Here is a 19382-nt window from a genome sequence, read left to right as displayed (position 1 = left end):
ATTCGCGCATGAGTGTGGAGGGCCTTTATGCTATGCTAGGTCTATGGTACTGAAGTAGAACTGTGTTACTTTGTAATATTGGAAAAAAAACATAATGAAATTATTTTCAAAATGTATCACGTATCATTTGTGGTATATTGTACAAAAAAAAACTGCCATATCGTATCTGAAGGAGCCGAAACTTGGTATGTTTTGAAAATAATTTTAATTTAAAACACGTAACTGAAATGTAATGATGTGATTTATTTTTAGAACCGGCTCAGAATGCCCTTTCATTTAATTTAATACCACACACGATAGGTTTATTACAATTTTTTTTTTCGGTACAAAAAAAGATGACGTCATAACTCCTCTCTTTTTTGTTGGTGCTTCGGGTCTAATTGATTTATATGGACTAAAGATCAATCGTGCTGATTTTCATAGCTTTAACACCGATTGCAGCGGTTTTTGGTGAACCGCTAGCACTTAACGTAAACATTAAGTGTCAACTCGAGGTACGGCCGCTTGACCGCACGGTAGAAGGTCCAGTTTTTACCTAATTTTGTTTTTGTGGTTTAAAATAATTTTAAATAATTTTAGAAAATTATTTATAATACAAATACAATTTTTTTATTGTTTGAATGTGAGTGGTTATAAATGGTGGTAGGGTTAGTATTTGGTTACATCACAATCAGCCTGAATTTGGCGTACAATACTCTTTGACTCTCAATGTGCATGTCATTAAAACCTATAAAATTAAAATAAAAGTATAAAAATGACAGACTAAAAAATAAGTATTAGTAATAATAATAGAAAATAATAATAACAGGTCAATGTCATGCATACAGAAAAGTGGCAACACATAATTTTCATAACAATTATATGTCAAGCTAATACAGTACCTAAAAAGTAATAATAATAATAAAATATTATAACAGTTATTAGGCGTTGGTGGATACAAAGTGTTCATTAAACGAGTAGAACATTTTTTGTAAATACCACTTAAATAATTTGGTTTTGAAACCTTGACAATCCAAGGATTTTAAGTCATTTGGCAAATGGTTGAAGATTTTGACAGACATGAAAAGAATAGATTTTTCAAAATGAGCAGAATTATGACATGGGTAACTGATATTGAGTCCATGGAATTCAGAAGTTGACCTAGGGTTAGATTTCATGATGTTGTACTGACTAATATGAGTTTTCACAAAGAGACATGTTTCGTAAATGTACAATGTGGGTAACGGAAGGACTTTTAATTATTCGAACAACGGTCTACATGAATCCATCGTTTTGGCGCCATAGATTGCTCTAACGCATTTTTTTTGTAATAGGAACGCTTGTTGTGCAAATGTGGAGTTTCCCCATAAAATCAGACCATAACGAAGGTTGGACATAATATGGCCGTGAAACGCCAAAAGAGCAGATTCTTGGGATACCACCTGCGATATCCTGCGCAGAGCAAACACAAATCTGTTCAGTTTGTCGACCAAATACTCAACATGCGCTCGCCAGTCACAATGGCAAACCAACATCACCCCAAGAAATTTTATTGTTTGAACGCTTTCAATGGCTTCTTGGTTATGTTTAATTACCTGATTTTTAGCGTTGCTTTGAGGGGCGTAGAATTCCTTGTACTTAGTTTTACTCATATTGGCTTTCAGTTTGTTTCTTAGCAACCAGGTGTTGATATTGTTGAACACTAAATTTGCCTATGCTTGGTAAGTTGCGGGATTGTTACCGGGAATAATCACGGAGCAGTCGTCGGCGAAAAGAAGGACCTTGTTATGTGTGACATTGGGGAGGTCATTAATGTAGACTAAGAATAACAACGGTCCAAGTATACTTCCCTGTGGTACCCCCATATTCACAATAGACTGGTCGGACAGCACTTTTGATAAAGATTTCGTCTTCGTACAGTATGACGTGATTTCAGTTCTCTGTTTCCTATCGGATAGGTACGTCCGTAGCCATATATATAATTACCTATATTAATTTATATTTTATTTTATATTTTCAGGAACCTGCAACAGTTGCTCACTCGACGTCTCCAGGGTTTAGCTTTCTTTTTGGATAAGCTATTAGCACATAAGTAAGTATGAAATATATGAAACTACTCACTCTTTTTAGTCTTTTTTGTAAGTATGTGTTGTAATTTTTATTCTATCACAATAATTTTCATTATATTGATTTCAGGTGTGTATTAAGCGAAGAAAAAAAGAAGATGGCGGAGAGTATTTTAGAACAAAGTCTAGCTCTACCCGTGGGGTTGCAGTTAGATGAAACCATTTCAGCAGAAGGATTTACATTTGATGACAGCAATATGGATGTCTCACAAAATCTAAGAATTGAGGATTTAACAATGATGTTCGGGCACCACGGGCTATGTAGTGGCGATGATAACAAACTCGCAAACAGAAAATCTTTACGTCACCTACTGCAAAACGAATGTCCTTCGGAATCCGAGTGTTGGTCAGAACCAGACAGAAATGTATCTCTCGCACGCATAGGACTAAATGATACAGCACTAGGAGCCAGAGAATCTACTTCAGATAATAATAGGCACAGGTCTCGACGATCCCGCGTCTCGTATGGCTCCCGTTCTGAAGATAAAACTACGAATGAAGTAGCGTTGATTGACGAAATACATCAGCTCTCAAAACAGTGTGAGGAACTTGAATACGAGAAAAAAGATTTAAACAGCCAGCTGGAATTTGCTAAGACCCAAATAGATGATCTGATTTTAGAAAAAGACGAACTAAAATCGGCGCTAGCTTCCGAACACTCTAAAGTTGACGAAATAAGTAAAGATTCGGAAAATTTGAAATGTACTATTTCGTCTCTACATATAAGGATAAAGGATATCGAGCAACAACTTGTAGAAGCTATTCAAATTAGGGATAAGTTACGTTCCGAAAGGCAAGAGCTTGAATATACGTTTTTGGAAAGTGAGCGAGCTCTGCGGCGTGCTGCAGATGACGCGACGGTCCAGGCGTCCCAGGCAGCCCTAGAGAGAGCTCGAGCTCAACACGACAAGATGCGCATCGAACAAGATCTCGAAGACGCTCGTGACAAGTTAGCTAAGTCCTCCGAGGTCATTGCTAACCTGGAAATGGAAGTAGCACGTAAGGTGGCCGTAGAAGCGTGTAACAGAGTGCAGGAGATACACTTGGCGCGTGAGGTCGAGGAGGAGGACAGACCCACGTCGCCTGATCAGGGCATTGACAGCGACAGACTATCGAGCCTTGAACATAACGATGCTGTTACTTTGTCTACACGTGAGTTAATATTTTTATGTTATAGGATTTAAGCCCGTCACAGACAGAGCGATAATATACCAAATAACAAAGATATCTTATGGCAAAGCATCTTACGATATATTTTACGTCCTATTTGTCAGAGTCCACACACGAAGCTCTAATATATATTTTGGTATGTTATGATATCTTATAGCAAGGCTAAGATAAGATAGATAGATACCTTAAGATGTTATTGCTCGGTATATAACGATTTATTTTGGTATATTTCGTCTCTCTCACAATGTAGGTGCTAGACACATATTTTGGTATCGTTGTCGTGTGTGGTGCTTAGCTATACTATATCTTACGGCATCTTAAGGTGTCTTACGGTGTATTAATATATATTATCGCTCCGTCTGTGATGGGCTTTAGGATATACACTTGATTGCTATCTCGCCTCCAAAATACGTGCCGAGAAATTAGCTCGAGGGAAACCTCTGTCCCTTTTTCTCTTTAAGGCGACTATCAATTGACAATTGAATGTTGCCACGGCTAAACGAAACATGCTACCGTAAAACGGGGTGACTTTGAAATTTCAGTTTTATAGCCATAATAACTAGTTACATGAACAATTTGAGTAAAAACAGAATAATGGGAATTTTTAAACTGTTGAAGTGAAGTGTGTTAAATAAATAAATTATTTTATAATCACATGGAATATCTCAAAAAGAAGAGATCGCCCCCGTGCCCCTCGGTCGGCACATTTTCCTCCTACCAACTAACCAAGCGAAACTAAACTTTAACATAAAAGAAAGAGAGTGCATTTGTGTATTGACGAATGTTTCCAGTAATTGTTACTTTATTTATATGTGAAGTTCTAGTTTCACGGGTAAAGGTGCCTTATAGGGGTCGTCGCTTATGCTGTTATACACAAACACACCCAACTTGTCAGTAGAAAAATGCGCGAAATTCAAATTTTCTATGGGACATCAACCCTTTGCGCCTTTTTCTAGTGACAAAGTAGCTGTGCCAGCCGCCATAAGGTACCCTTACCCGCCGCGGAACATCACATATGGCTTATAACGAGAATTCGTGGTTGGTCCCATAGTAAAAAGTTGCTCAATATAATCCCAAAACTTGACTGGCAACGGGAATGCACTTAGTTTTTAGCCACCCTGTATATGTATTTGGATTTGCCATGTCAGCGCATTTTATGATTTCATTCTCACTTTCAGGTTCATTGTATGAAGAAAATGTGTCTTTGAAGCAAAAACTAGCAAGAACTAAAGCTACACTAGCAGATACACTTGCTCAATTGAATGCCGCCAATATGAGAAAGAAAAGTGTTCAGCGAGCTATCTGTCGAGAGATCCACAAAACCCAAGGGGTGCTACGTAAAGCTAGAGACCACTTGGAGAATCCCAACTGAAGTGTACAATCATAAAATATTTTTTTACACTTTATCTGATAGTATTTAACCTCGTGTCTATTCGCATGATTACTGCGAATAACATGCATAACATATCGTAAGAACTTAATAAGTTCTTTTTTTTCTAATTAAGATGTACAATTTAATGATGCTGACTTGTATTATAAATATTCTTTTACATAATAAAATACTGTGAATTAAAAGATGTATAAGATCGTTATCATTTCTTACATTTACAGTTTCATACTGCCTCTATTGGCATTCAAGTCACCATTCAAGTGTTAGAGTGTTTGCTACTCGTATCTTATCTATAACAGACAAAAATACCTATACTCTGTATCTTTAGTTATTTAAATAAAAGTAAACAAAATCTACCCTCAAATGGCTCCTTAAGCCAGTTGAGGGTAGATGATAACATTACATGATCAAATAATGTGGGTTAAAGTCAGGTTGTTCAGTGTCAGATCCAGGCGGTTTTGTATTTGGTTGGTTGACCAATAAAACTACCCGAAAATATACAAATTGTTTGTTTACCTTTATTTAAATACCTAAAGATACAGAGTATAATTTAGGGAATTCATTTTTTAGGGTTCCGTACCCAAGGGTAATAAAAACGGGACCCTACGAGAGTTGATCAGTTGAGAATAAAATTGTGGCAAACAAAATAACAAATAAGTACGTGACATGTCATGCTTGTTCGTTGCTTGTTTAATTATTGTTGTTTTCTATGAAATTGTGCTTTCTCTTATAAAACATAGTGATGGTTAGCGTTTTGAATTGATAAAATAATGGTGAATTGTTCTGTAATCGGCTGTAATAGCCGCTCTGAGCAAAAATATGTGAACATAACTTAATCAATAAGTATAGTGTGTAATGTGGAGTCTTGCCAGTTCGCGCTTCGCGCCTCCTTTGACGCGGGCTAAAAAACCGACAACAATACACTCCTTCTTTGGGCAGTCGTGTAAAAAACGGGGAAATAGGCGCGAAGGCGTCAACAACCTGCGAAATCGACGCCACACTTACGTTCGCGGCTTCGCGCATGAGTGTGGAGGGCCCTTCAGACTCCTACCTACCTACGTAATTTGGGCGGATAATTTTACAAATAATGTTTTGTTAATTTGCGTAAATAATTGTGATATTTTTATTGAAATCGTTTGATTCTACATTGCTTTGAGTGTAACGTAATTTTACGATGTTATTCTCTCATATTGCGTTAAGAGGAAGGTGTAAAATACCGTACTTACGTGTGAAAGGTTATGATCTCATATTTTTGCTCAGAGCGGCTATTACAGCCGATTACAGAACAATTCACCATTATTTTATCAAAGTTCAAGCGTTCAAAACGTTAACCATCACTATATTTCATAAGAGAAAGCACAATTTCATACAAAACAACAATAATTAAACAAGCAACGAACAAACATGACATGTCACGTACTTATTTGTTTGCCACAACCTCGGTTGTGGCAGCGGTGGAAAAGTGAAACTGACAAGGACAAACAATAACAGCGCTTTCTCTGCTGCTCCTACTGAAAGATACATAAGACTATCCCGTTCGGTAATTTTCCCCCACGCCTCATGACCGATCCAGTTATACTAGATTCATGATTAGTATTGTATAAAAAACCGGACAAGTGCTAGTCGTACTCGCCCACAGAGTATAGCAAATCGTGACAGTAGAAAAAGGCGGTAAATTTAAAAAAATGTAGGCGCGATTGTGAAATTTCATGAAAAACATGGAAATATGGGACCCTGGCGCACCAGCTCCGCTCCGGTGCGAAGCCGCGAACGCGAGTGTAGAGTCGATTTCGCTGATTAGTGAACTAGACTCCACTTGGACTCCACGCTCGCGTTCGCGGCTTCGCGCTGTGATTCACGCATGAGTGTGGAGGGACCTTTTAATCGAAAAGTTAAACATGGCATTATACTTAGCACCCACAATCAATGGGCTCCTGTGTTTGCCCCCCACAGTTCATGTACAGTAAGCTGCAGATAACTGACTCCCCTACAAACAAGTTTCTATGCCCATGACTCATTATGTTAGTACAAATTGGACATTTTCATCTTACGACTTGTTACGACTAAGAAAATACACCTACCTGTAATTTTGGCGCCAAGTCATAAAATAAAATAAAACTTTGATTTTTCTGTTTCATAGACCCATATGTACCTCTCCCGTCGGCAAGATTTAGTTTTGTGCTTCGTATATCTTAAAAAATATATTATTTGAGATGGATCATAGTTACCACTACTCCATAAAAAACCCGGATTTGAGAAATACCGGCTACATTGTTGCAATGGCTAATATACAGGACAAGCATGATCGATCGACTCCTTCTCATTTCCATTGGAAAATTCTAAAGTGCAGGTACGTTTGGCTGATATGTAATAGCTACCGGTTTAATTACAAATATGACCTTATCACATATTAAGCATATAACTGATATAACTAACAATAAGTGTATTCTTTGTGGTTCCACATGACAGAATGATGATATTTTCAAATTCGTCTATTTTGGCGTGTCCAGATAAAGAAGACGTAAAACAAGTCCATATCGTATTCAACAAAGTGGGCGACGATTACGACAAACTGAATTTGCTGTTTATCAAATTCTCTTTAAGACAGGTATGATGTCATGTTAGGTAATAAACAGTAAACTAAGATAATGATTTATAATAAATACGTACACACAGATACAAAATGCACAATAGAAAAACATGATATCCTCCGTTTACTAGCAAACAATAAATACGGAAATCACCCTACTGGGCCTACTGTAGGTACCAACCAATAGGGACAGTCACCTATAATATAGGTATGTACCTATCTTATTTGTGGAGCCATAAGAGCGGCGTGTCAAGGGCCCTCCACACTCATGCGCGAAACGCGGCGCGAAGCCGCAAAAGCGAGTGTGGAGTCTAGTTCGCTAATCAGCGAAATCGACTCCACACTCGCGTTCGCGACTTCGCGCCGTGTAGTCTGGAGCGAGGTTCACATATTTTTGCGGCCTTCGAAGAGCAACATATTTATTATTGCAGGTGACTGTGTCTGTACCAGTTGGTCCAACAACGTTTTCATCCGATCACTAAACCTCTACGGTATTTCTTTCCTTGCGTTTCTTTGTTATGTACCTACGTACCTACATACAAAGTTGAGTACATAAGTAGTATTTAAGTATGTACCTATGTACCTACCTAATTATTATGTTGCAAAAAAACTAATTCGTGGAATTCGTTAGGATGGGGCTATTCGTTCGACTACGCCAGAAATATTCCAGATGTGTTTCACATATACTATGACGGCGAAAATCGCACCAACGTGGAATGTCCTAGGTTTCGATTATCTCGTAAACAACAGGGATTTCCTAACCACTAATGGGATACAAGAAGGAGTTAAATATCAAATTGTATCTGACGGTAAGTGGGTAAAAATCATAGGTAAAAATGCTTATTATGATCTCATAAATATTATAGTCGCTAAACACACTGGGTCCGATTCGATTGCGCATATCGTTGTCTCGCTCAAACATCGGAGCAACGTGCGAATCGGATCCAGCGTGCTGAGCGCCAACCACGCGCCAAAGTTCCAGATAAAGGAATTAACGGGTAGGTATTAATCTACAAATAATAATTCCAGAATCCCACACCGATCTAACACTTAAGCCGGTGAACATAAATATAATGAAGGCAGCTGAAGACATTGCCCCTGGTGAATATATAAGGGTTTTACCAAGGTAAGGATAAATGTACCCACTTCATTAGAATGCACTCTTTTTTATAGGAAGAAAAAAACGAAACACGGAAGCCAAATTATTTTATCTTCTTTGCTCAAGATTCCACACCCGAACTCCTTGATGGGTTCAGAATTATTTTCTGGAATTTTGCCTTCGCTTTGGATTCCAAAACCTTTCTCGATGAAACATTTAATTTGCTCCCTTGTAATCCATAGGTTCCTACTATTATTTTTTCTAACGCAACTTGTACCTGCTTACTCCTAGTTTGAACAAGGCTGTTGTAGAAGAATGTTACAAGACCTTGCCCGAAATAGGAAGTTTCAAGTCTTACAAAGACATACGTAGGCACTGGAAAAACATTGTAAGTTTGTTTCATTATTTAGTTTTTGAATAATTATTAATTATACTTACACATACCTGCCTACTAAATATACTTATTTATATTTACAAACTGGTCATCAATCACGTTTATGACATTTCCGTTTCGAAGATACGTAGGTATATTATATATACATAATAGAAAACCGGCCAAGTGCTAGTCCGACTCGCGCATGAAGGGTTCCGTACCCTTACGCAAAAAACGGCAAAAAAATCACGTTTGTTATTTGGGAACCCCACTTAAATTTCAACTGCATTCGAGTTTCAAAACTTGAGTACCTGTGCTCCTGGTGTTTTTACGATGATAAATACGAACTTATTCCTGATTTTACAGAATGAACATTACAATATAGTAGATTATTAGTACAAGGGAGGCCTTTCACCCGAGTTAAACACTACTTTTCATTTCGAATACGAGGAAAGTAAACTGCATGTGTTTTTTTAAAAACATTACTAAGTATAATTTTTTATAGTATTTCTTAAGGGTACTTCCAAGTTTCAATTAATAATTTAGGCAAAGTATCGTTATTTATGGAATGGGGAATTAAATATCAGAATGGAAATTTTATAACAAATTCATTTAAACGCAAAGTCCAATTAATTTTCGTAAAATAAAATAAAAAATCGTACTTGGAAGGTAAAATGCTCTAGTGCAGACTCGTATCATTTTAGAACAACAATGACCCTCTTTCAGAGGGTCTTTTAAGAGAGGTTCTTTTAATTTTTTAACCGACTTCAATTTCATAGAAGGAGGAGGTTCTGTATTCGGTTGTGGCTATGTTTTTTTTTTTTTTTTTTTTTTTTTTTTTTTTATGTATGTTCACCGATTATTCCGAGACCCGTGGTCCGATTTGAGTAATTCTTTTTTTGTTCGAAAGGAGCTACTTCCAAGTTGGTCCAATATTAATCTGGTTCTGATCTGATGATGGGATCCCTGAGGAATTGAGGGAACTCCTCAATTTTTAAAGGCACATGTATGGTGATTTGGGTGTTTTCATAAGCAACTTTAGCATTTTCTCTCGAAAACGACCAATTTGATGAATTGCACCTGATGATGATGATTGTTTTGAAGACAGTGATGATGATTTTTTTATTGTAGGATGTTCAGCGAATACTCCGAGACCCGTGGTCCGACTTGAACAATTCTTTTTTTGTTTGAAAGGAACTACCTCCAAGGTGGTCCCACATTAATCTGGTGCTGTTCTGATGATGGGATCCATGACGAATTGAGGGAACTCCTCAATTTTTAAAGGCACATGTATGGTGATTTGGTCGTTTTCTTAAACAAATTGAGCATTTTTTCTCGAAAACCACCAATTTGATGAAGTGGAGCTGATGATGATGATTGTTTTGATGATAATGATTTCAGCGATTACTCCGGCACCCATGATCCGATTTGAGTTATTCTTTTTCTGTTTGAAAGAAGTTACCTCTCCAAGATGTTTTCGTAATATTTTTGGTTTTGATCTGATGATGGAATCCGTGAGGAATTGAGGGAACTCCTCAATTTTTAAAGGCACGTGTGTGGTAATTTCGGTGTTTTCTAAAGTAACTCAAGCATTTCCTCCCCAAAACCACCAATTTGATGTAGTGCAACTGTAGCCTAACCACGAGTTTGACACTAAATATTCTTCGTAACTTACTTTGTACACTAATATGCTAGTACGAGCGAGATGCATAAACAGTAAGTTACGCACACGATAGCGAATATATCAATGTCAAACTCGTGGTAAGGCTACTGATAACTTCCCTCGTATGTGTATTATGATTTTTGATGTAGGTAGTGTTGGAAACAACCAAAGAGACTGAGAGGTGAAGGTAGAGGGTATTAGTGTTTGGGGGGTTTGAGGTTGGGGGTTGAGGGGAGGTGAGTTGATGGGTCGGGGACTGTGGGGTTGGGAGTTAAGGGATCGGGGGTTAGGGTTAGAAGTTAAGGGGTCTGGGGTTAGGGGTCGGGGAATGGCGGTTGAAGGGTTGGTGGTTTAGGGTCGAGGGGTTCAGTGATTAGGGGTTGATGTGCTGTGAGGTTGAGTGATCACCGGGTTTGAGGGATTGGGTCAGTGGCGGGGCTGAGAATGGATCGAGGATGGAGACGGACTCGAGGAAAATTCTGATTTATTTAATAAAGTTTACGAATTTACAGTTAAACATCATTATGTTTTTCATTCATGCGTCACGCTCTTAACAATGTTTTAAAACTAAAAATGGAAAAATAAAAACTTTTATAAAAAAAAAGATAAACCGACTTCAAAAAGGATGAAATAAAATATTATCCTTTTTAGGGTTCCGTGTTTAAGTATATGCGTTACCAACTGATATTTTTGAAGTCGGTGCCAAGCCAAGTACTCCAAGTAGTAACAATACCAGTCAAAAATAATCAGCTTTATGTCTATAAATCCCATTACAACTGTACAAATATTATAAACGTGAAAGCAATTATGTCTGCCTCTTTGTTACCTTTTCATGGCTAAACAACTGAACCGCTTTAGCTGAAATTTTGCATGAAGGTTCCTTGAATTGTTTTATATTTTGAAATGTAGTCCTCTGGATAAGCGACAGTCCCAATCCCACACTTGCGTGCTATGACTGTTCAAGAATTAGTAAGAAATGCTCTTTAAAAAAATACGACGACAAAACGTATTAGATTTACACTAACGTGCCGACAAGCATGGTACGAACTGCGCCAAGAAGGTTCAACCGTGTGTTCTGTTCTGAGGTGTACAGAAAGTTCGTTTATTGTCGTCGTGTACGCTGCGTCTTACATAGGCGAACACTCGCGAACGCGAAGCGAAGCGACGCGGCACGGCGCGGCCGGCCCAAGGCGTTCGCGTTCGCAACGAGATCGCCCACGTAGGACACTTCTATATCTATGTATCTTTATCGAATTGCACCAAAATCATTATGAATATATGGTTTAAAATTTGGCTTGGCACCGACTTCAAAAATATCAGTTGGTAACGCATATACTTAAACACGGAACCCTAAAAAGGATAATATTTTATTTCATCCTTTTTGAAGTCGGTTTATCTTTTTTTTTATAAAAGTTTTTTTACTATAAGCAGTTGAAGTTTGAGTTTAAATGGATTTGTTATACAATTTCCATTCTGATATTTGACTCTCCATTCCATAAATAACGATACTTTTGCCTGAATTGTTAATTGAAAGTCTCAAGAAATACTATAAAAATGTATACTTAGTCATGTTTTTAAAAAACCACATGCATTTTACTTTCCTCGTCTTCGAAATGAAAAGTATATCTAAGTGTTTCACTCGGGTGAATGGCATCATTTCAGCCTCGGACTATTGGCGCTATCACATCACTGCGTTCGAGCGCCAAAATACCTCAGCAGAAATGAGTGCCTTTCATCCCTTGGTTAACAATCTACTATTACCTTACCTAATCTAATACAATAACAAAGTTGAGTTTTATTTCCGCAGCACGGCTACCGACTACCGGACGATGAAACTTCTTATTACATGATCAGGTTCTGGCGAGGAGAGCCACTGACATATCCAGATATTTGCGTGACAAGGCATTTTCCCATTGTAACGCCAATGCCTAGGCCCAAAGAGGCAAGTATGTTAATAATGTTGGTATATTTAGGTCTAATGGTTTGTCCATAAAAATTAAACTTATCAGTTGTAATGTAAGATATACCTAGGTGCCTAATTAACAGGAATTTACAGGAAATAGTGCTCTCAAGATTCGTGAGCTGCCTGAAAAGTAAAATACCTCACTTTCTCGGTATTCCGTTGACAATAAAAATTAAGGAAACCACGGAACTAATAAAGGTAAGACGCCATTTTTGACATACAGGTACAAACAGCATGCATGCCTTTTGTAATAAGGTTTACCGATGGACAGATAACAGTGTGGGCGATGGTACATATGTAGGTATTTATTACATATTAACACGCTTTTATTAGGTCGACCTGTATGTAACTAACTATGTAATGGAATCTAAGGTAACTAATTTAACCATCTTCCCGGTTTCCGATGAAGCTGAAAATTTGCATACGCATGTAAGTCGGGTGACAATGCAATATTATGGTACCATCGAGCTGATCTGATGATGAAGACAGGAGGACAGGAGGTGGTCATAGGAACTCTGTGATAAAACAACACAACCTAATTGTGTTTGGGGTTTTTAAAATTATCTCAATGAGTATTAGTTGCCTGTGGAAAAAAGTACAGTCAGCGATAAAAGCTTGTACCAAAAATTAAATTTTTGCCAAAAACTTATTTTTGGGAGTAGATCGGATTCGGATCGTTGCAATGGTAGGTTTTCTAGCATGTATTTTACTCTCTATTAGTCTTATGCCTTTATGGGAAACGGCCCGGTTGAAGGGATATTTCGGAGCCAATACCAATTTTTGGTTTATTGTTGGTCATGGGCGGCATGGCATTTATGTTGGTATATACACGTCCCTATCTTTTAGGTTATACCACCCTATACTTTTGTAGGTGGCGGACGGAAGAACACCTGTACCTCAAACTCAGGACCACCCAATCAGTCTGTGCACTCCAACGCAAATCTTCGGCAATTTAAATAGGTACTAACTGCTTAATGAAATATAATTGCCTGCCGGTTGGGCAAAGAGATTGATTTATCTAAACCAAATTATAAAAAAAAAATGCTTTATATATATATGTCTAATAATGAGGGCTACCGCGTTTAATTTTGCCGCTAGGGGCGCTAGTGTAGATGGAGGTCTTTCAAAATGTCAAATGCACGGAATTCAAGCTTTTTATCGGGAATTTTCACTCCTTGTTCATAATTGTGGTAAATCTTTGTCCATCTCTGATTAATCATGTACTGATGTCCATAAAATAAATGAATAGATATAGCTCAATAAATGTTAGTGGTTTAAAAAAAGTGCCAACTAAAATATATGTAAATTTAAACAGGTTGAAAAAATTGCACATTTAGACGTTAAAATACCTTTGTGTATATTAGAACGTACCTATTGATTTTATAAAAATAAGCATAGAAGAATTTTGAGATCTGTTTTCTGGACCTACATCTACAGTGGCGCCAACTGGTGAGCACAAAAACGGGAGCCCTCATCGTATATCAAAATTAATGATTTTCACTTGTTTCTTTTATGGTCATTTATTTAAAGATACAATTTTGTCACAGTAAGTAGGGCCACTTGCACCATCCTACTAACCCGGGGTTAGCCGATTAAACCGTTAACTCAGTGTCAAATTGCAATGGAAACCAATAACCATCATAGTAACTAGGATTATGCAAGGACTAGGATGGTGCAAGTGGCCCTAATTAACATAAAGTTTTAAAATTATAAGTCAAACTCGGGCTCCATGTCATACGAAAAAGGATTGTCATTTCCTTACTAGAATATATACAAATTAAACAAAGATGAAATAATTATATCAATATTAAGTAGTCGAAATTATTACCTACCTCTAGAGTCTAGCTTAAAGTAAACATTACTGATTTTCTAGTTACTTATTAATTCAAAGCTCATTTATCTATCATTTAGCGATGACTTTGTGTTCAGGTTTTTTTTTAAATATAGTTATCACTGTTATCCATCCAAGCTTAGGCCCGTCCATTAGGTGATGAGAGCTGGATAGGGCTTCGTTGTGTTGTGAGGGTGGGCTGGCCGGCGGTTTGGTCGAAGAATCTAGCTACGGATGGCGATAAGTTCCGATGATGTGAAGGAGTTGCGGCGCTTCGCACGCTCTGTAACAGCAGAGAGCGAAGAATAAGTGAAGTGGCTGGCTCGGTTCTCCATACAAACGTAGTTACGCTCTCATTTTAAAACGAGTAGCTAGGTTGCTCTGAAACTTAAAGGTATATCTATGTCTGTAATTAGTTTATGTAGCTTCAGATACCATAGTTAAAAATATACAGCGAATTTAAGTTTTTATACAAAACTTGTGTTTGCTCTATTTGGTTTGTTTTATAAACTGGAGCTATATAAACTAATTACAGACCTAGATATACCTCATGTCATTGTATAGGTATGTGCAAAGATTTTCGTATTCTTAAAATGAGAACGAAACTCCGTTTGTATGGGAAGGTGAAATTCGGCCGAGCTTGCCAGGGACTCTTAAATCGAAAACCAATTGGAGAAAAACACGTGTAGATTAGAAAAACTACTTTTCGGATTTTTTACGATATTTTAAGAAACAGAACAGAAATAAACAAACACCCAACAAACACCTTTCAACCTCACAAGTTGATAAGTAAGTATATATATTTATATGTATACAGACCAAAGAGTATAGTAGAGTATAGTAGAGTAAGTATAATAGGTTAATAGGTAACAGACTTTTACCTACGAAGAAGGTACGAAATTCCAATTTCATATGGCAGAATCGAATCGTTCCGCGTACATTTTTCCAATTTGCCGCCCATTTCCACTGACAAAACTGGTTTGCCAGACTAGGTATATATTGCAAGTACCGTATACCCATAATAAGTAAAACGTAGTGGTTATTATAGTTCCTATAGTTGCTCCCGTTTTTCTCAAAACCCAGTTTTGATGATGGGATCCATGGGGAACCCAGGGAACTCCTCAAATTTTATAGGCAATCATATAGCGATTTTAGTATTTTCAGTATTTTCACCAACAAACCAAGCATTTTCAAAACAGTGCCATTTGATGAAGTGGAAATGCTGATGATGACCAGAACGGGACTCTTTAAAAACGCATTTTTCATTTTTGGCATGTCCTTTTCGTTATGTTTATTAAGCAAGTAAGTTCTAAAGGAATATCCCCAGTAGCATTGCTACGTCATTATGACGTCAGCGACGTCATTATGACGTAATAATGCCGTCATTATGACGTCGCTGACGTCATTTTGCTACCTGGGATGTATGTTAAAAGTCGAAAAGTCGATGATGGGTTCCATGAGGTCCAAGTCTTTAAATCTTGATGGCTTCAGATCCAGATTTTGAAACTTGAAACGTACCCGAAGAGCAAAAATGTTTAGTGACATGACAGTTTGGCCAGACAGGAACGAGTTTTGCAGAATGATACATCTCATAAGAAAAACTAAAAAACCGGCCATGTGCTAGTCGGACTCGCGCACCGAGGGTTCCGTACATTACACAATTTAAACAATGTATTTTTTATGTGAAAACGTGAGTGAAAGGTAAATTGCGGTTTATGATTTATGACGTATTAAAAAAAACTACTTACTAGATCTCGTTCAAAACAATTTTCGGTGGAAGTTTGCATGGTGATGTACATCATATATTTTTTTTAGTTGTATCGTTCTCTTATTTTAGAAGTTACAGGGGGGACACACACACACACACATTTTACCACTTTGGAAGTGTCTCTCGCGCAAACTATTCAGTTTAGAAAAAAAATAAATTAGAAACCTCAATATCATTTTTGAAGACATATCCATAGATACCCCACACGTATGGGTTTGATGAAAAAATTCATTTTGAGATTCAGTTCTAAGATTGTTTTTTTTTCTATTTTTGTATGAAAATCTTAATTCGGTTCACAGAATACATCTACTTACCAAGTTTCAACAGTATAGTTCTTATAGTTTCGGAAAAAAGTGGCTGTGACATACGGACGGACAGACAGACAGACATGACGAATCTATAAGGGTTCCGTTTTTTGCCATTTGGCTACGGAACCCTAAAAATGGAAAAATAAAATTGCTCAAAAAAGTAAAACCGACTTCAAAAAGGATAAAATAAAATATTATCCCGTTTCATATGCGCTAGCAAACTGATATGATTGAAATCGGTGCCAAGCCAAATTGTTACCAATGTTACAATACTGGTTCTATTGTTCTTACGAACTACACCATGATTGGCATCCGGTTTGACAGCGTCTCGACGCTTTTAAGATTTGGCTTGGCAACGACTTCAAACGTATCAGTGCTAGCGCATATAAAACGGGATAATATTTTATTTTATCCTTTTTGAAGTCGGTTTTACTTTTTTAAGATTAATTTTATATTTTATGGTTTCTTATTAATTTCTTACCAGCCTGTTTTGTCTGGTAACTCTTGGAGATGACTGCGGAGTAGTATGCGTTGTCGTCAATACTCTCTCTAGCTTGTATCCCTTTGCTAGCTGCTCGACGGTTTTTCCTGAAGTAGGTATAATGTGACGCGATAAATGAAATTACACAGTGAAGGTACTGCCGTCGTACTGCTCGACTATTTAAATAATTATATAATTTCAATGGGTTTCGTAGACACGTACTTTATAGACAGCAATACAATTTAGTGGCCATCAACCACCTACACAGTTGGAAACTGCCTTCAGAAGCCTAGTAACTGACCGTGTAGTATGTAGGGTGATGTAGGGGCTAAACTTTAGTTACCTTCTGACGTACCTGTCAATGTTGTTGGGATGTGAGTATTGCATCGTCCGGTTTGTAAGATTGTCTTGAGGGCAGCTATATTATGAAAAATGATGGCGACTGCGGCACCGTCTGCCAACTGAGAAGAATCGCAACATGACAATAGGAATCCCCATTTATCGGTATCCCAGTGCTTCTCAGAAAACACCGCTAATTGTAATGTCGATGCACCTACAAGCATAATAAGAGATTAACACTCGGACTCGGAACTTATTTTGATTTGATTTAACATTCACGCGTAAAAGAAATACAAATTTACCTGAATCTCCTAACAAATGAGGGTTAGCACGATAATGTAGCAGCATCTTCACTAGAGAGTACGCTCCAAGACGGGCTGCTAGTCGAATCGGCCATCCTCCTTCGTAATTTGGATCTAAACCTGTACTCAATAAATCACTTAGTTTACGTTCGTCGTTGTTGCGAATGCAGTTTTTAATTAAATCTGTCTTATTTTCCATTTTGGCATTAAACCAAATATTTTAATAATCATTTACTTTCAGAACTACCCTCGGTTCTGATAAGTATGTATACTTAGCGCGGCTTCTGTTTTTTTTACCCCATTCAGCCAGGCTTCTGCTTTGTTTCCGCCCAAGAAATCAATCGTTCCATTTTACGTTACTTGCATGTTTGACTCGAGGTATGTAATGCCTTTTATTGTCTGATCGCCACTATTTATTATACAGTTGGTCAAGCAAATCTTGACAGTAGAAAAAGGCGCGAAATTCAAATTTTCTATGGGACTATTTCCTTCGTACGTACCTACATTTTTTAAATTTGCCGCCTTTTTCTACTGACTAGATTTGCTTGACCAACAAAATTTGACTGACAAGATTTGCTTGCTTGGTCAATCAAATCTTACCACTACTATATTAATCTGAATATTCTGAATGAATAAATATTGTTCTTGTTTTAGCCTTTTTCTACCTATAGCTTGTCAAAAGACTATCTCATTTCAAACATAGACAGAGAGACAGAGAGAATCATACTATCTTTGTCTTACATCGGTAGCATAGACCTAGCATTACATAGACCAGCTATACGCGTGCGCCCGTAAGGGAGAGACATAGATGACGTCATAAACGTGGGGATACCATATTGGTAAAAATTACCCCAATATTTGATATCACGTTTGGGGCGATTACCCTGGAGGCAAAGTTAGCTTGTTTGACGGTATTAAAAAATTGTTAAATAAAATGTCAATAGGCGGTTCTTTTTAGGCGTATAAACAATGAAATACCTCCTATAATTCGCGCAGGTGGTACAAAACTAAACATGTTTAGTAAATAAAATGTATTATGGGTTTTAATTTAAAGAAATCACAAATCGCAATCACACCAATTAATGTACACCTAATCTTCACAACATTTGTTTATTTATTTTTTGGAATTAGAAGTACGAAAAAACTTCGAGGTCAAAATTACCCATAAAATTAGGATATTTTCATCTGGTATCCCTAACATGATTGTTATGCAGCTAAATTAAGAAGAAGTTTAAGAATGGCTGACCTCAGACTCCTACCTACCTACGTAATTTGGGCGGATAATTTTACAAATAATTTTTTGTTAATTTGCGTAAATAATTGTGATATTTTTATTGAAATCGTTTGATTCTACATTGCTTTGAGTGTAACGTAATTTTACGATGTTATTCTCACATATTGCGTTAAGAGGAAGGTGTAAAATACCGTACTTACGTGTGAAAGGTTATGATCTCATATTTTTGCTCAGAGCGCCTATTACAGCCGATTACAGAACAATTCACCAGTATTTTATCAAAGTTCAAGCATTCAAAACGTTAACCATCACTATATTTCATAAGAGAAAGCACAATTTTATACAAAACAACGATAATTAAACAAGCAACGAACAAACATGACATGTCACGTACTTATTTGTTTGCCACAACCTCGGTTGTGGCAGCGGTGGAAAAGTGAAACTATGACAAGGACAAACAATAACAGCGCTTTCTCTGCTACTCCTACTGAAAGATACATAAGACTATCCCGTTCGGTCATTTTCCCCCACTCATGACCGATCCAGTTATACTAGATTCATGACTAGCACCATGAATCTAGTATAACTGGATCGGTCATGAGGGGCGGGGGGAAATGACCGAACCGAATTATCAAAGATAGATATAACTCCGTAATAGATGGATACAATCTAAGGAAAAAACGTGCCTCGAAAATCAAGAAAATTTGACTCGATCAGAGGGCGCTACTAGCTTTGGCCTACTGTCGTATAGATGGCGTTGAGGGTT

General features: G+C 37.3%; 3 protein-coding genes across 4 annotated transcripts in view; 2 read left to right on the top strand and 1 right to left on the bottom strand.

Moving 5' to 3' along the window:
• LOC134740563 (centrosomin) overlaps positions 1–4859 on the top strand; it is a 36683-nt gene extending 31824 nt beyond the window's left edge. For both annotated transcript variants that reach the window (XM_063673083.1, XM_063673082.1), the window contains exons 9-11: positions 2000–2071; positions 2176–3257; positions 4454–4859. In XM_063673083.1, coding sequence (XP_063529153.1) covers positions 2000–2071; positions 2176–3257; positions 4454–4647 — 1348 coding nt within the window. In that variant the 3' untranslated portion in view covers positions 4648–4859. The remainder of the gene's footprint in view (positions 1–1999; positions 2072–2175; positions 3258–4453) is intronic.
• Positions 4860–6863: 2004 nt separating this feature from the next.
• On the top strand, positions 6864–13827 carry LOC134741010 (uncharacterized protein C18orf63-like). Its single transcript, XM_063673735.1, has 8 exons — positions 6864–7015; positions 7135–7273; positions 7887–8064; positions 8285–8381; positions 8646–8742; positions 12198–12322; positions 12437–12551; positions 13225–13827. Exons 1-8 carry the CDS (start codon positions 6879–6881, stop codon positions 13318–13320), a joined length of 984 nt encoding a protein of 327 aa, XP_063529805.1. The 5' UTR covers positions 6864–6878; the 3' UTR covers positions 13321–13827.
• Positions 13828–14079: 252 nt separating this feature from the next.
• Positions 14080–17667, bottom strand: LOC134741018 (uncharacterized). The gene is made up of 4 exons (XM_063673745.1): positions 17383–17667; positions 17097–17294; positions 16742–16848; positions 14080–14467 (listed from the first exon to the last, which is right to left on the bottom strand). Exons 1-4 carry the CDS (start codon positions 17579–17581, stop codon positions 14324–14326), a joined length of 648 nt encoding a protein of 215 aa, XP_063529815.1. The 5' UTR covers positions 17582–17667; the 3' UTR covers positions 14080–14323.
• Between the last annotated feature and the right edge of the window lie 1715 nt (positions 17668–19382).

Source organism: Cydia strobilella, chromosome 4, assembly GCF_947568885.1.
Source record: "Cydia strobilella chromosome 4, ilCydStro3.1, whole genome shotgun sequence".
NCBI classification, from domain to species: domain Eukaryota; kingdom Metazoa; phylum Arthropoda; class Insecta; order Lepidoptera; family Tortricidae; genus Cydia; species Cydia strobilella.
This window is presented reverse-complemented; position numbering and strand designations above follow the sequence as displayed.

Coding starts and splice junctions, on each gene's coding strand:
- LOC134741010 (XM_063673735.1), top strand. CDS start 6,879: ATGGATCATAGTTACCACTACTCCATAAAAAACCCGGATTTGAGAAAT. Junction 7,274..7,886: donor TCAAATTCTCTTTAAGACAG/GTATGATGTCAT, acceptor GGAATTCGTTAG/GATGGGGCTATTCGTTCGAC. Junction 12,323..12,436: donor ATTGTAACGCCAATGCCTAG/GCCCAAAGAGGC, acceptor CCTAATTAACAG/GAATTTACAGGAAATAGTGC.
- LOC134741018 (XM_063673745.1), bottom strand. CDS start 17,581: ATGGAAAATAAGACAGATTTAATTAAAAACTGCATTCGCAACAACGAC. Junction 17,295..17,382: donor TCATTTGTTAGGAGATTCAG/GTAAATTTGTAT, acceptor TTATGCTTGTAG/GTGCATCGACATTACAATTA. Junction 16,849..17,096: donor CATCCCAACAACATTGACAG/GTACGTCAGAAG, acceptor TACCTACTTCAG/GAAAAACCGTCGAGCAGCTA.